Here is a 15,954-nt window from a genome sequence, read left to right as displayed (position 1 = left end):
GAGGGAAGATTTAAGTTAGATATTAGGAAAAACTTCTTTTCTGTAAGGGTATCTAGAATCTGGAACACTCCCAGTAGAGGTGGTGCAGTCTCCATCCTTGGAGGTGTTCAAGAGGAGGCTGGACAGGCACCTTATTGAGCTTGTTTGAGCTCAATAACCCCCTGTCCATGGCAGGGAACCAGACTTGATGATCTTACAGGTCCCTTTCACTCCTTTGATTCTGTGATTCTGCCCTTGGTGCTAGAGTTTGTCATGCATTACATTTTGTGTTTCTAGCTTTAAGATGCTAGAGTTCCTTTTGTGCAGTGCATTCATTAGTGGGTGGAGTAAAAATAGCAGCTTCCTTCCCATTATTGCTATAGGAATGCAATAGGTTTCAGATTTCACTTGGTCAGGAACTGTCCCTAGTCCCTTCTCTACCTTGATCTTCTGTAAACTTTGATTCAGCCAAGTAGGCTTTCATCTCTCCAACCTTTCCTCCCAATCTTTCCCTTAGCTTTCCACCCAGGGCATATCCTCAGGAGCTGTGAACATCAAGGGTAAATGCTATAGTAAAACCCCAGGGCTCTGAGATGAGTGTGAAGGGCCATATAATACTTGTTGAGTATTTTCTGTATAGAGTACCTGTAATTATTGCAGCTCTCAGTAGATGGTTAATATTCAGAAGACAAGCAGGAGCTTCAGTCTGCTCTGCTTCAATTTTTGATTGTTCGTTGTTATTCCCAAGTTGCTCTTTCTACTCTAACCAGCTTGACCTGCTCTTTCAAGTGTTAGTCACTTTGCAAATGTTGGCATAATGCCTATATATGCGCTTCCTGATTTTTACCTCCTTGCTGTTTCTGGAAACATTACCTAGGGTATCTGGTTATAAACTGATATAAAAGACCCTAGTAGACCATCTAGTTGGTCTCTCATGTACAGTAGCCAGCGCAAGTTTGTTTCTGTTATGTTTTGTCCAGTCTGGTTTGAAAGTTTCAAGTGTTCTAGTTCCCACCATTTTCCTTGTACAATCTATTCCATAATTTGACAAGTCTCATTGCCAGAGAAATATCAGTTCTCCCTACATCTAGACTTTGTGCTTCATTGCCTTTCTTCCAGCTTTTAACATGCTCCATTCCTCCCTGCTCAACTTTGATCTGGTATTTGTCATTATTGGTGCTCCTCTATCTAGGGCGAAGGAGGCTGATCAGCTAAAGCAGGACCTTCAGGAAGCCCGTGAGTCAGAGCGGAGAGCAAAGCAGAAACTCTTGGAGATCACCAGCAAGTCATCCTACACAGTAAGTGATCTATATTATAGTTCTATCGCTCCCTTCCCCTGCTGCTACAGGAGAGGGCACAAAGGTCCCTTTGTGGAGTGACATGAGTTGGGTTATTCAGTTGCGTAGGAATGGTAATTGCCAACAATTTCCTGTGCTGGCTGACCAGAATCCTGGGCTCCCTGGCTGGTAGAGAGGAGATGGCTTCATTTTACCTCCCCTTTACCCTTTTTCATAATCAAAGAACAAGGAAGTTCCCCAGTTAAACTAAAGGCAGCAGGCTTTAAGCTAATGAAAAGCAGTGCTTTGTTAGCCTGTAGTGCTTGCTGACATGAGGTAGTATTTGTGGCTGAGGGCTTAGTAGCAGCATTCAGAATAGGATTAAATACTTATTCATATAAGAACATCCTCCATTTCATTAGATAGGATAAAAATTGCTCAAAACCTGTAAACTCATGCTTCAGGGCATAAACCAACTGCTGACTACCTGGGTTCAGGAAGTAACTTCCTTTGGGAAGGGATGATTATGTAATTGCCCACTAAGAGGTTTTCACACCTTCCATTGAAACATCCTGTGTTGGTTGCTGTGGGAGACTGAATGCTAGTCCAAATGACCACTACTCTGATTTGATCTGGCAATTGGCTTTTTCCTGTTTTTCCTTTATAATGCAATAAATCACATTAGGAACTGCTTTGCTATCAAATATTTTCAGCCTCAGCAGCTTGCACTTTCTGGGCTTCCCATACTGCTGTTTGTCTTGGAGGGGGATGGGTTGTCTTCCTGAGTGAACTCACAGGTTGCTTGCAAAAGGGAATAATTATTAAACCTTTCCCCATTGCAGGTTTTCTTTAAACCTCCCTCCCTTCACATAAGTGTTCAAAGAGGTAGTACAAAGAGAGTTTGAGGTGCATCACTTTTCATCCAGATTCTCCAAAGCTTCCTGAAAATGTTCAGAACCGTTTAAGAAATTACAGAGATGAAATAAGTCAGACACTTCCAGCTTGAGGGCCCCAAGTTGAATGCTCACTGCTTCTGTGCTTTATAAGCTGCCTTTGGAATGCTCCTAGCTTTACTACCCCATGGATCAACAGGCTGCTGAAGGTCCACTAGCTCTCTAATGATGGCTTTATTGTACCCAAAGGGTGGCAGATCCTTGCTTGAAAGCCTAATGGCCATATCAGTCAAGTGAAGAGTTTATATCTCTAAACTCCCTTAGGCTGGTGGGTCCATCTTGCGTTAAACCCACAGGAAAGTGACTAGAAAGCTTTCTTCTCCTGCCCCATCCTCTGTGTCTTGCTCTGTGCTAATCAGTAGCCAGCATTGATATATTCTTGCCTCTAGAATTGAAATATGATTAAAGGGAATATTGCAGGACAGAATCAAGCTGGGTTCCATCCCTCCAGCTGTATTGATCCTGGAGGCATTCCATGTAGAACTTCTGTTTCTACCACACATTTTGTTGCACCCTCTCCCTTAAAGGGATGTGAGCTTTTCACAGCAAAGCTCCCTGTATGGGGAAGAAAACAGGTGTCTTCCTCTTTTTTTCTGGTTACATTTTTAGCTGTCCCCTGTAGGCTGCCACTCGGATTAACTTGATAAGTACCAATACATCACATGTGCTCAAAGGCTGCTATTTACCGTGATGGCAAATGTCAGTAGTATGCAAGTGTGGCCATTGTAGTTGCATAAGTAGAGCACTGCTTAGTTTGCTGCGTATTTCTAAAGTGCTCTTCTCCTCATCTGCTGTTATGCCTGTCTCTTTTTCTTCCCATGTGGTTTGCCTTGCTCTGCTCTGTGTTAGGGGGCAGTCAAGTGAAAATACTGAAATCCAGTACTTGCACAGTGTTTCAGAGAGGTGGCTATAGGTAAGCATCCCTTCCCTGCTAGCACGCGGAGGGACCATGAACAATCAGAGAAGGTGAATAAGAATGTAGTGACGTAGAGGAGTTGGGTTTCTAAAACTACTGCGTCTTCGTGTTAGGAGGCTACCCTTAGGTAAATTGCAGCTCTGCCTAATATAGGGTATGGTATGCGGACCTCTCCCTGCCTTTACCAGGTTGTAACTCTAAATATGTTCTTTCCTATTTTGTCCCTGTAGTTGGGTTATATGGTCTCTCAGCAATCAGAGTGAGCGGGATCCTTTTACTAGTCTGCCAAGGGAGGAAAGTGAGAAAGGCATGGAAGAGCAGAAGTAACTAAAGCTGCCAAAAGGACAAGTGATCATTAATAGTTTTGTGACATTCCCATCTCTGACTGGCTGTTGATGTTCTTTACAGAGCTTTCTAAAGTGTCCTTGTAGCTCTTGGAGTCCATGGCCAGCTGTGTGGTGTGTTTGTGGTTTTTTTTTTGTTTGTTTGTTTTTTAATACTAGCCATTGGCATGTGCAGCACAAAGGGAACATGAATTTAAGTCTCTGGCCAGCAGGGATACAATTGCTTTGTGCCATTCTTTATTGATGCAGTTGGCAGTGTCTGGCTCCAGAGTGAGTCTCATCCAATTCCCATCTGCTGGCAGAGTGCAAGAGGAATAAAAGGAGGGGAAGAATTCTCATCACACTCAGGAGGACTTGGCAGACCCTTCACTGATGTCCTCTTTCTTTCCAGACCAGTCTCCTTATCCCTGTTCTTCAGCAGCTCCCTGTACCCCAACTCCCTGCCTGGTGATTTTTCCTAAACCCATAGGGAAGAGAGGGAAGAACATGATGTTAATGACAAAAAATGGGAATGATGATTTAGAGAACAGAGTTCCTGAAGCTCCTCTTAAAGGGTGCGTGTATATAAGTGCAGAGGCTGCTTTGATGCGCTCTAATTACAGCATGTCAGAGCAGACTCAATAATACAGTCTGCTGGAATGTGGTAATTACTGTACTCCAGCAATCTCCTGTGTCTCTTGTATCTGTCCCTGCATTTGAAAATGGCTGCAGGTTGCTTGAAGTAAAGCTTGTTGAACAAGCTTTAGTTCAAGCTGCCATTTTTAAGCATGGGGACACTGATACATGAGATGCTGCAACCCTTTAATTAAAGCAGCTGGTAGCTGCTTTAGTTAAAGCACTACCCTCCCCCACCCCTGGAGCATGTGTAAAAGTACCCAAAGTCTGTAAACATTTGAAATCTCATAAATTCTCTAAAATGATTTAAGGCCAGAAGGATGCAGCACACAGGCTGAGGGACTTTGCACTGGGTAAAATTGTTAAAGTGCCTTAGTAATTAAGGTGGGTTTTTTTTGTTTGTTTGTTATTTTGTCCCTACTTTACCTCCACACTGTGCCCATGGATGTCCCTGTTCATGGTCCCACAGCAATATTGACATTGTTGTTTGTGAGCAATGCAGCCATGAAGTAAGCTGTGCCCTGGAGAAGAAGCAGGAGGGGGAACTAGTGCATATAATATGTGCAGAGTGCCAAACTTAACGTAACCCTCTGGCCAGACCAAGCTTGTAGCTTTAGTTGCTTCGTCCTTGTTTACTTGTAATTGTACAAAAGTTCGTATTTCAGCTTCAGGTGTAGAATTTTATTACCCTTTGTGGACCTTGACGGTGACTATGCACATATGTACCTGCCCAGCCAGTTCCTCCATACTGAGCATGCAGATGTACACTTCCCATTGCAGGGGTGATCAAATTGTGACCTGTGTATAAGTGCCAAAAAGGCTAGGTCGCTTGGTCAGTACCATTTATTCCATGGAGGATGTTTTTACAAGAGATGTTTACTGCACAGTTGATGAATTAGCTGTGCAATAAATAGCCCAGCATCTACATGTGGGCCCCTATTAGGCTGGAGTAAATTAATTTACTTTGCAGTGGGAAAGTACTTGTAAATATAAGTACTGTCCTGCTGCATAGTAAAAAACTCTGTAGTAGTGCATATGTAAATGCTGCCCCAGCTGGTTGGGGTGCTTCAGTGCAGGGGCTGCCTGCTGGCTAGCCTTGCATTGAAATGCCCTTGTGCCCCAGCCAGCCCCTCTGAGCTGGGGCGGGGAGCAGTTGTAGACTGGCAGGCTGACTGCCCCTGGGGCTCCCTGCCAGCCGGGGCTGCTCCAACCCGGCTCAACATGCTGCAGTCCCGGGTGCACGTGCAAATGGCAATGAACTCTAGAGTTTATTGCTCCCATGCACACATTCAAATGGCATGCATGAGAGCAATAAACTTATTGCTTCACATTAATGGCACATGTAGAGTACCTGGAGGGAAATATAATTCTGTCCCAGATCTGCAGAACAAGGGAAATGCGGACTCCTCACATTCACTGATTCCAAGACAAATCTCTACCACCCCTGAATTCCATGCATGTGGTAAGGGAAGGACTACTGTATGGAGTAAAAATGTCACTTATTTCATTTCTGACTGCTGTTGCCAAATAGGGAGATTTTGCAATTGTAGGTTCATTTCAAATCTCAGAAGTGAGGGAAGGAAACAAACAACCAAGAATAGCTTCCTAATCGGTGAAGTGCACAGACATCCCAGCCCTCAGTCCCAGACTCAGTCCTCTTTTTGACCTTACTTATAGTTGTCCAATCTTTAAATAAGCTTAGCCACGAAGCCCAAGACCTTTGCTCTGATCTTCAGGCCAAAGTAGGGTAGATCTTAAAGGAACAAATAGTGTATTGCAGGAATTACTGCCGCTGATGCAGTGCATGATGCTCTTCAGTAAGCTAATTCCTTGGCCTATGGCTAGAGGGCACAGTTTGTTGCTTGAATTGATGTCTTTCAGATAAGGCTTAAAACAGAGATCTCGGCTGTTTGTGGCCATTGAGGATACTGTGGAACTATGCCGTAGGCAGGATGTTAAGTCAAAGGTCCTCACCAATTTCTCACTCCATTCTACCAATTTATTTCCTTTGCATGTAGGATTTTTTCTTTCTTAGTGTTTTGTATTGGCATAATTCATTTCCTGTCTTTAACTGTAGTGTGGCTTTTACTATTAAATACCTGCCAAGATTCTCCCAAGAGGTAGCTACATTTAAACAGTCTGTAGTGACAGCTATAATATGTTAATAACATTGTCTAACTCCTAGGTAGTAGTTTTCATCAGTATATATCAAAGGTCAGTATCGTGATCCTCATTTTACAGATGGAGGCACAGAGAGGTGGCTTGTCTTAAGTCAGCCACCTGGCCAGTGACAGCTGGGAATAGTCCCCTAAGTTCCAGGGCAGTTCTCTAAGCACTAAACTACATCAGCTTTTTCTAATACTAAGAGCATTTGGAGAATCTCTCAGCAAAAAGGGTGCTATCATCAAAGTAGCTGTATGGCATAATTTTGACAGTGAAGCAGACTGGGTTTTGTGGATGACCTTAAGAAATGTGAAGGCTACCTTGTCTAAGCCCACTTCTTAACCCTGGCCACAGCAATGGAGACACTTTTTTGCTCACATCTGTTGGAGCCCATGCAGCATCCTGCAAAAGGGATACAGAGTACTAGCATATGATCTGAATTGTCCATACCGTCAATGAGCTAGCTCTTCACTGAAGTACCATTAAGTAGCTTCTTGCATTATGGTGTCAGCAGTTGCTTTTTCTCTGTCATTGTGCCCTTCTGTTACTAAATGTTTCAGGCAACAGCAATTGCACGTCCAAAGATGATTAATCTGTACTCTGTCTTTAGCAGCCGATGAACTCGAGCACGACAACGCTTCCTGCCGATCTGCCAAGTTTCATCAGTGAGAGTCTGTCCTTTGACTTCAAGGATACTGATATGAAGAGACTTTCCATGGAAATAGAAAAAGAGAAGTACGTGGTATGCTTCCATTGCCTGTGTGCATGTGTCGCATTCAGTCCTGATATAGCATACATGCAGTTAATGGAGTTTCACCAAGGGTGAATTTGGCTTGTTCTGAAAATGTCTTTCACGTTGGTACCAGTGTAAGGCAAAAGAACAGGAAGGTCTTTGCTAGGTTTGGCTGTTAATTGTCCCTGAAGAACGTGGCGTACACGTTAAGAAACGCTGTCCTCTATCTCCTAGAATAGTGTCCTGAGTGTGTTGCGACCAAGAGTTCAACAGGATTCAGAACCAGTTTGGCCTTAATCTGCCTAATGAAAGTAATCCATTGCACCAAAAAACAGAAAGGATGTGTTCTCATCTGCTGTGGGCATAAGCCAACTGCGACCTTCTTGGGGTTTTAATGCAACTTCTAGGGTCCAGTAAACTGCAGGAATGTGCATGGTCTTTGGGAACAGGGATGCATTTGCCTCACACTGCAATGCATCCCAAGATGTTTTAGTGTCGTTGTTTGGATCTTAGTACTCAATTACAAGAGTAGTGGCTGATTGTTGTGAACATGGAATAGGTACTCTACAATGAAAAGCAGTTAAGACTAAGTTTCAAGAGTGACTAATTCTTGGTGCCTTAATTTTGGGGGAACTTGACACTTTTAAGGGACCCGGTTTTAAGACCGTGCTGACTCACTATCATTTAAAATCAGGGATCCTTTAAGATGTGTCAGATTGGGTGTCTCAGTTTGAGGATACTCAAATTCATTAGTCACCCTTAGAGAATCAGACATGAATTCAGTTTCGAACATGTTTCAGTAAATTGAGTTTATGTATATACTGTACAAAGGAGTAGAACAGCACTATTGAAAGCTGCTGAGCTCAACGAAATGGCAGAAGACTATCCTGTGTCGTAGTGCAGCTCCTACTGGAAATGGGAAGGGTTATATCTTCTGGAAATGCTCAGTTGGCTTTCTCTCATACCTGTGTGACTTATGATCTTGCTCTTGGATTGGATACCTGGCTCTTATTTTTAATAGTGAACAAACTGTTGCTCAGTGATGTTCATTCTAGAAGGCATGCAAGTGTTACCCGTTTTATGCTCTGTAAATGATAAAATCCTAACCTGTATTAGAAGTTCCTTATTGGCTGTCTTTACCACAAACCTTGTGCAGATGCACAAATGTTTACCACAAGGCTGTTCTGTGTGTGACAGGGTGGAGTACATGGAGAAGAGCAAGCATCTGCAGGAGCAGCTGAATGAGCTAAAGACAGAGATTGAGGCACTGAAGCTAAAGGAGAGAGAGACGGCTCTGGATATATTGCACAGTGAGAATGCCGACCGAGGCAACAGCAAGCACAACACCATTAAAAAGGTACCCGAGTTCCCCAGCTACTGCCTCAGCTCAGTGAGTCATTTAAAGAAAAACAGGGCTTCAGCTTTGCTCAATGTGTCATCATAAAAATGAGATGCAGGCTTCCTTCCTAAATCCTGGCTTGGAACTAAGCAGTCAAGAAAACCATTTGCTGTAGCACTAGGCAGTTTCAGGCTGAGTGTCTTTTAGCCTTGGAGCTGAGACAGCCAGAAAGAACCATGGGGTCTGTCCATATCTGCCAGCTTTACCAGGAAGTCCCATTTTAAATTCATAGCAATCAAATCCAGTCTCTTCCATGCTATGAAAAGAGACATTATACTGCTAAGGCTTGAAGGCTTCCTTAAGTCTTAATCAAAACAATATAAAGAGATAGTTATATAGGGCATCCTGCCCAAATAACTCCAGGTGTGGAAGGAATCACAGCAGTGAACAATAACAATAAATGGAGACATATCCCCATTAAATAGCACCCTCAAGATAAACAAATTAAGTCTTGAGCTTTAGTGCATAGCAAATGGAAGAGCATTCCTGAATTGGGTGTGTAAGGTGGAGAAGGATTGTCTTTGACTTTTTAATCCTTCCTAACTAACTTAACTAAGGCATATAACTAACAAGGCATATATAGGTGGCTTCCTCAAATAGGTTGATCTTAAGCTTTGCAGTGCTTTAAATAGTCAGATCTTTTGTATACATTGTATAAAAGGTTTGCTCATTTCTTCCTTCTTTCAAATTGTTACCTGGGTCCAAGAGCCAATTGTGTGTAGTAACACTTTCTGAATGAGCATCAGCCAAAGGATTTAATGCAACATAATGTATTAGGAAGACGGTAATTGTGAAAGGCCCTGATAAAATTGGTCTTTTTGGTTTTTAACTGTTCTTTTTTTTCATTACTCCAGTACTCAGTCCTTGCAACTAGACACATTTTTAATAAGGGACTGGTCAGTGAAAAGATACATAATTGGACATTCAAGCATGTGAAGAGGCTTTGAGCCTGCCTGCCTTATAGTCTCTTTGCCTTTGAAAGCTTGCAAATCAGAAGATGTGTTGCAGGGGCTATTATATAAAGGGATATCATTGATGATAAAAATAAATAGAATTAAATTAAACAAATTAAAACTAAATCCTTGCTTGTGTTTCTAATCCTCACCCCAAGAGTATTGGAAATGAAGGCACTTTAGAGTTTTCATTTACTTTGATTTTCACCACTGGCAGTTTATTTCACTTTTTGTATCTCATTGAATCGGGACAGTAAAATCGACTTAGTCGGTTTCACTTTCCACTTTTCCTGCACCAATCTTAAACTGTTTGGGCTCCTTTATCTACCAGGTCAGATAGCCTTACTGGCTGCATTATGTTTTGTTCAAGTTCTTTGAATCCTGCACTGCTGGTGAGTCCCTTTTTTCAAATGGAAAATAGTAAATTTTACCTTTGTAAATAAATCTCCAAAGCTGCTAGCAGAGGCAGAGAGTTGATGGTCCCATTTGTCTCACTCAGAGGTGGCTAGGCAGTCATTTAGATGTCTGCCAGTGAATCATCGTTGTAATCAGGGCTGTCTGGGTTGCCCTTTGTTCACTACCTGAATCTTGGGTCTTCTCCACTCCACTTCTGAAATCTCTTCTGAGGGGGCTGTGACAGCATAGCTTCTGCATCTCAGCTGGTGGATCGAAGGCCTTGTTTTGTTTTTAAGTACTCTATTAGCAAGACAAATGAAAATAAGCTTTCAGACCACCCCCGTGCCCTTGGGACCAGGACAGATTTAATTTTTACCATTAGGATAGGCCATCCAGGCATCTGAAAGGGAAATTAACTCAACTCTTTTCCCTTGCCTAAATGATATGATATCCACCCTCTGCTTCCCCTGGAAACTCTGCTGACCTCTAGCAGTAGGGACTGTTATGTAGATTGCACGAATGCCTTAGCATTGTTCATATCACAGAGGATTTTTGTTTGTTTGTTTGTTTTCTTGTTCACTTTATTTCACTGGTATAGCCTCAAGCCCAGGGCAGAAGACCTATCTGCATTTGAGACTGCAAAGTAGGTTATTCTAAGGTACTCTGCGTGTGGTGGTGGGATCACTGTCTGTGATACTAACCCGTGCATGAGCTTGCCTGTGAAATATGCTACTGTAGCCAGTTCTCAGTGTGGCATCCCCTAAAGCGCACTGTAAACCTGAAGCACGCCAACAGTGTGCTTTGCAAGTGTGAGATCTAGTGTCGTGTTGGCTGAAGTGTGGCACGCCAGCCCTCCCTTGATATATCTGGAGAGCATGTCATAGACAACAGAAAAGCCCTGTTTCATCCTCTGTCTGTGGGGTTCAAAGCTTCTGTCCATTCACTTCTGCCCAGAGTCCTTTTCTTCTGGTGATGTCCTCCTTGGTGGAAGCTGAAGTGAGACCATAAATGAGGTGTTGAAGTAGATGCTTAAATGTGGCATACGTGCACAATACCACTGTGCTGCATGTGGTGAGAAACCAACCAGAGAAATGGATGTCTAATGCATTGTACAGGCAAAAGTTCTTTCCCCTTGATTTGCATCTGATGAAAATTCATGAGTTAAATCTTAACCTTCCTCTGGCTGTTACCACTTGTGCTTTTAAAATTGCCCCGAGGCCTTGAGAAGCCACACCCCTGTCTTGGAGTAGAGTAGCAGGTGCACACAGAATCAGCATCTCTGCTGCTTGGTCAAGAGAAGTATCTAACTGATAGAAAGGACACAGTTGGAAAGAGCCAGTATGAGGAAGCATCAGTCATGAAGCAGCACAGCTAAGACTATTCCTGTGAGAGTAACTCATAAATAGAATTGTTTGCTGTAGTTGCTACCCAGGGACAAGCATTCTTTGTTTTAGGTGTCCCGTGCCTCTTGGCTGTCTGCAGTTGTGTAGTATTCTGGAAATTGAAACTGAAAAGGATTTATTCGGTTTCTTGTCCAGGCCCTGGGGGTGAAATTATTCCCCACAGTTCCTGCCCCTTGGTATCAACCAGTTAATTTTAAATTACTTTAAGAGTGGCACATCTGCCACCTCCATCGGGAAAGCTTGAGCAGGTATATTTCCTAGATCAGGGATAGGCAACCCCTGGCACGTGTGCCAATTAGTGGCACATGGAGACATTTTCCTTGGCAAGCCTGGAGGTGTGAGGAAATTTGTTTTAAAAACATTTCTTTCTTTTAAGTTGCTGCTCCAGGGTCTCCAGCAGGCACTGGGGATGGACTCGGGAGACTACAGGCAGGGACGGTGTCTTCGTTCTGCTGACCTCGCCCCCTATCCCCAGACTACAATGTCTAGCCTGGCCCAGGCCCCGGAGGGGACCTGGCGGTAGGTGAGGCCGGGGACCAGGCAGGCACTGTGGAGGGCCATTGTGCTGGAGGCTCCTGGCTGGCTCAGCCCCAAGGGCTGCCCACGGTGGCTGTTCCTAGGGCACGAGGTGGCTCCTGCATCTGGGCCCTTGAACCAGGGGTGGCTCTGCCCCACTCGCACTGTACCCAGCATGCAGGGAAGCCTGGAGCCAGAAGCCCCCTGAGCCTGGTGTCCTACCCAGGCCAGGAGGCATCCCCTCGTGGGTAGGATGGCCCTGGCCCATCCCCGTAGAGCTGTGGGGGTTGGGCTGGGCTCTACCTCAGGTGCTGTTGGGTGCCCTTGCCCACCACAGCCTGAATCTGAGCAACCCTGGAGCAGCCTGCACTTCACACCCGGTCCTCTTTCTCCTCCAACTGCTGCCTTCCCAAAGGCCCAGCCAGGCTGGCCTCCCTATGGTGCCTCCCTCTGCATCTGCTTCTCCCTGCACTGCCCAGAGCCTGCCCTGAGTGCCCAGCCTGGCACTCAGCATCCCGGTGCTTCCCCTGCCTGGGTGGGATGCGGTGTCTGTCTGCCTGAGGCCTGGCTGGGCCCTCCTTCCCAGCCCTGGTCCTGGGCTTCTCCCACTTGGGGGCTGTCAGGGAGGCCTGAGTCCCCCAGCCCTGGTGGCTGCTGCTTGGATGTCGCTGCCTCCCTCTGCTGGACAGGGCCTGAGCCACAGCTGGGACACACCTTCTTTCTCTTTTTCCTTTTCTCTTCTCTTCTCTTTCTTTCTTTCTCTCTTTTCTTTTCTTCTCTTTCTTCTCTTCTGTATCTTTCTTTCCTTTTTTCTTCTTTCTCTTCTCTGTTTCTCTTCCGTCTTTTTTCTCTTTTTTTCTATCTCCTTTCCCTCTTTCTTGCTCCTCTCCTTTTTTCTTTTCTCTTTTCTCTCTTTCCCTCTCTCTCCTCTCCTTTTTCTCTCTCCTTTCTATTCTCTATCTCTGTTTTTCTCTTTCTCCTCTTTTTTTCTTTCTTTCTCATCATGACATGCTTAACAAAAAAGAATACACAGGAACAAAAGTAGTATATGAAGTTTTATTTATTGACACCAGGTTTAGAATGTTTAGAAAACCTGGTATTTACTGTAAAAAACAAACAAACAAAAAATACAAAAACAACAACAACAACAAACACAAAACCAAAACCCCCCCCCAAAACAACCAAAAATACCCAACCCCTCTTCCCCCCCAAAAAGCAACATTTATGATTATATAAAGATGCAGTATATCCTGCCATGTACCCCCTGCCCTGGTTTTATTTTCTGGCATGCTGGCACTCCAGCACCTTACAAGGTAAACATTGTGATTTTTTTCCTGTACTCTGGCCAGAACCGTTGCCTACCCCTAACCTAGATTTCAAGGTTAGTATTACACAGGCCAGCATGGTCAGTGTAAAAGTCTGGACAGTGAAACAGCAAATCTTTTTTTTAATTGTTGTAGTCTCTAGGGTCCAAAACCTTCTCTGTCCCAGGTGCACACACCATTACTATTGACAGGAGCATAATGTGGTGTTTGGAGTATCAACTAATGCTGACACCTGTCAGAATTGTCTCTCTTCTGTCTTTGATCCCTCTGCTGCTGTGCTCTTTCCCTAACCCCATCTCCCTGAGCACTCTAGTGCTTTTTGCTCTCTTAACACTGTATCTGTTGCCTACAAAGATGTGCTTTCCTGTAAAGGTTTCGATTCTCACATTGGCCTCAGTTTGTAGCTGGCATGTGTGCAAGTGAGAGTTTCATATGCCTTTTTTGTGAAGTTCACTTTTATACCTCACACAGCTCCAAGAGTAGTATCTCTTTTTTGCTTTCTCTATGGCTGTGGTCAGTGGCCCCTGATCTCATACAGCAGAGGGCTACAGCAAATCCTGAACATACCATTGAAAGAAGAAGCTGTGTTACTGCGTGTCGTGCTAGGAGCCTCTTAGATGCAAGTGGAAAACCAAAGTCATTTTGAAATCAAGTTCTGTGTAACATAATAGGGATCATGCACCTTAAACACACCTAAAATTCTTAGTTCAAAACCAGGAAGACTCATTTTATTGGCATGTGGCTGGTTCAAGCACAGATGTCCTTAGGTTGGGAATCAAGAGGCCTGGATTTTTGCTAGCTCTGTCTTCAAACTTGAGGAAGTTACTCCTCTATGCCTTACCTTAATTTTAAAAAAGGGGAAAGGAAATGGTACATACCTTGTGGAAAAGCCCTCTGAGGTCTACGGATGATGAGATCCAAGAGTTTGTTGTTCAGAATCTGATGTCGTCAGTTTTATTTTCAGTTGAATATTTTCTGTTACTCTTACTAAAAATCTGGATGGGGCAGTTGCCCTGGATGTCAAACTTTGGAACATGTAGTCCCAAGTCGCTTATCTCCGCTCCCCACTCATGTTTTACTCTCTTAGTGATCTATGCCACAGTAGGATCTGCCTGAATCAAAAATGTTTGCCCTGTGTGACAGCTGGCAGCAGTCAGGGTAGCCAAGAGCACTATTTGTTTCTCCTATTGAGAACTAATCTACAGCGCCTATCTTATGGATGTGACTTGCATTTTCAGGCTGATTTGTGACAGTCATTCTACACAAGTTTGAAGTTTGCCATAAGAATGATGGGGCTAGCCATTGACTATTTGCTGGCCTAGCAGCCTGCTGTAGTCATGGGTAGCTTTGGATTCTTATTTGGATGATCCAGAACTCATGGGTCTGCAGAGCTGGCCAGGATTTTGCTTAAAAGATCCATTACTTATTGCTCCCTATTGAGTTACAAAGTGCCTCAAGAGCTGTTCTTGAAGTTTTGGTATTTCTTTGCCAGAAAGGCAAAAAGGCCAAAAATGAAACTAAAATGGGGAGAACTGCACTGAAGCACTTGATCCAGTTTTTAATCAGCCTTTGAAAGGTTTGGGTCAGATGCTCAGCTGGGATGAGATGAGCATTTATGTTGTCAGAGCCTGCTGTCCCATCTTTAATCTGTGGTTATTTTAAGAATCTCAGTGTCATCTTTACTTTGGGCAAAAGCCATTTGCGGGCACAACACAACTGAGATGAAATGAAGCGCTGGCAATTTGTGAAGGGAAAAATCCATCAACTGTAAGAAATCCTGTATCTGGAAGGAGCCCCCCATAATTAAACCAGATGCACAGTAAGTGCTCTTTGTGTGACCTCTGGGTTTTGTTGCCTGCCTTTGAAGATGCCTGCTAAGTTTTTCATGTTTAATTATGTGGTTAACATGCTAATCCCTTTTTATGAGCTCTGTGGGCACAGTACAAGCACCTCATCTGGAAACTGATTTCCTTTCCATAAAGCTTGCTCTCTCCAATGTGTGCTGGCTCTGCTAACTCCAGCTGGCTCCACTTCAGTAAGGTTTGCTGCTTAGACTGTCTTCGAATACAAAAACCAAGAGAGTTTCTATCTCCTTCCTTTTGCTGGCAACGAGGGGCTTCTCATAGGGCAGGTAGCAAGTCTGCTTAAAGCTGAATAGGAGGCAACAAAATTTATTGGAAGCATTTTTTTTTATATTTGGTCCTTTCTCTCTTGCATGGATTTCACCCAGTCCCATAACTATTATTCCTTTCAAAGTACCAAGGCTTAGGAGTGAGGCACTGTATCTGTGCCCAAAGCCAGTAGATTTGGCTTTAGGATGTGCTTTGGTACTCGGTAAATGAGAGTAGTTCCTCTGTGCTAGAATGGTGAATCATGCAGGTCCCACCATTGTCATTGGCCAGGGAGTTGCTATTCAGTAAGTCATGGGAAATGTTGGGTTGAGGTGCACTCTCTGAGAATCTTCAGGTGTAGCTTAGAGATCCCGTGACACTGTGTTCAAATCACAGAGCTCCTTGAGGCTGCGTCAGGATTAGTGCATTCAGTAAAACGACTCCTAATGTCCATGGCTGTATGTGGGGTGGATCCAGGATGGGTGCACTTGCACCCTTCTTTGATTCCTGGTCCATCCAAAGTTTAAAACGAACTGCCTGGCAGTGGCAGTAGTATCAAGTCAGGCAGTGCCAAGGGAGTTAGTTGATAGCTCATTATAATCTACCAGATCCTTTCTAAACTCTTCATTCCACAGGTGTTAATGACCCTGCTGTCTTTTTAATGGTTCTGATGTTCCACCAGTCAAGCTGTCCTTTGTTCTACATTTCTGCTGTCTTTTAGCTGCTCCTGGTAATGAAGTTTCTATTTCACAGCCCTGAAGATTGTTTTTTAACTCCTTCCAATGAAGTTATATTTGTTTTTGCTAATACAGCCCTAGACCCCAAGCTTCTAGTTTATTTTAAAAATGTGTGTTGTGTTGTATATGATGGT

The 15,954-nt window shown here is 43.9% G+C and overlaps 1 protein-coding gene across 5 annotated transcripts in view; it reads left to right on the top strand.

The window, feature by feature from the left end:
* Positions 1-15,954, top strand: part of NF2 (neurofibromin 2) — a 71,290-nt gene that overhangs the window by 41,651 nt on the left and 13,685 nt on the right. For 2 of the 5 annotated variants that reach the window (XM_019539302.1, XM_019539306.1), the window contains exons 13-15: positions 1,172-1,277; positions 6,858-6,982; positions 8,178-8,337. In XM_019539302.1, coding sequence (XP_019394847.1) covers positions 1,172-1,277; positions 6,858-6,982; positions 8,178-8,337 — 391 coding nt within the window. Of the gene's footprint in view, positions 1-1,171; positions 1,278-6,857; positions 6,983-8,177; positions 8,338-10,326; positions 10,372-15,954 lie in introns of all 5 variants that reach the window. The other 3 variants (XM_019539305.1, XM_019539304.1, XM_019539303.1) reach the window with 3 other exon arrangements.

Source organism: Crocodylus porosus, unplaced genomic scaffold, assembly GCF_001723895.1.
Source record: "Crocodylus porosus isolate Cpor-Errol unplaced genomic scaffold, CroPor_comp1, whole genome shotgun sequence".
In the NCBI taxonomy this organism is placed as follows: Eukaryota; Metazoa; Chordata; order Crocodylia; family Crocodylidae; genus Crocodylus; species Crocodylus porosus.
Note: the sequence above shows the minus strand (reverse complement) of the source record. Positions and strands in the feature narration are given on the sequence as shown.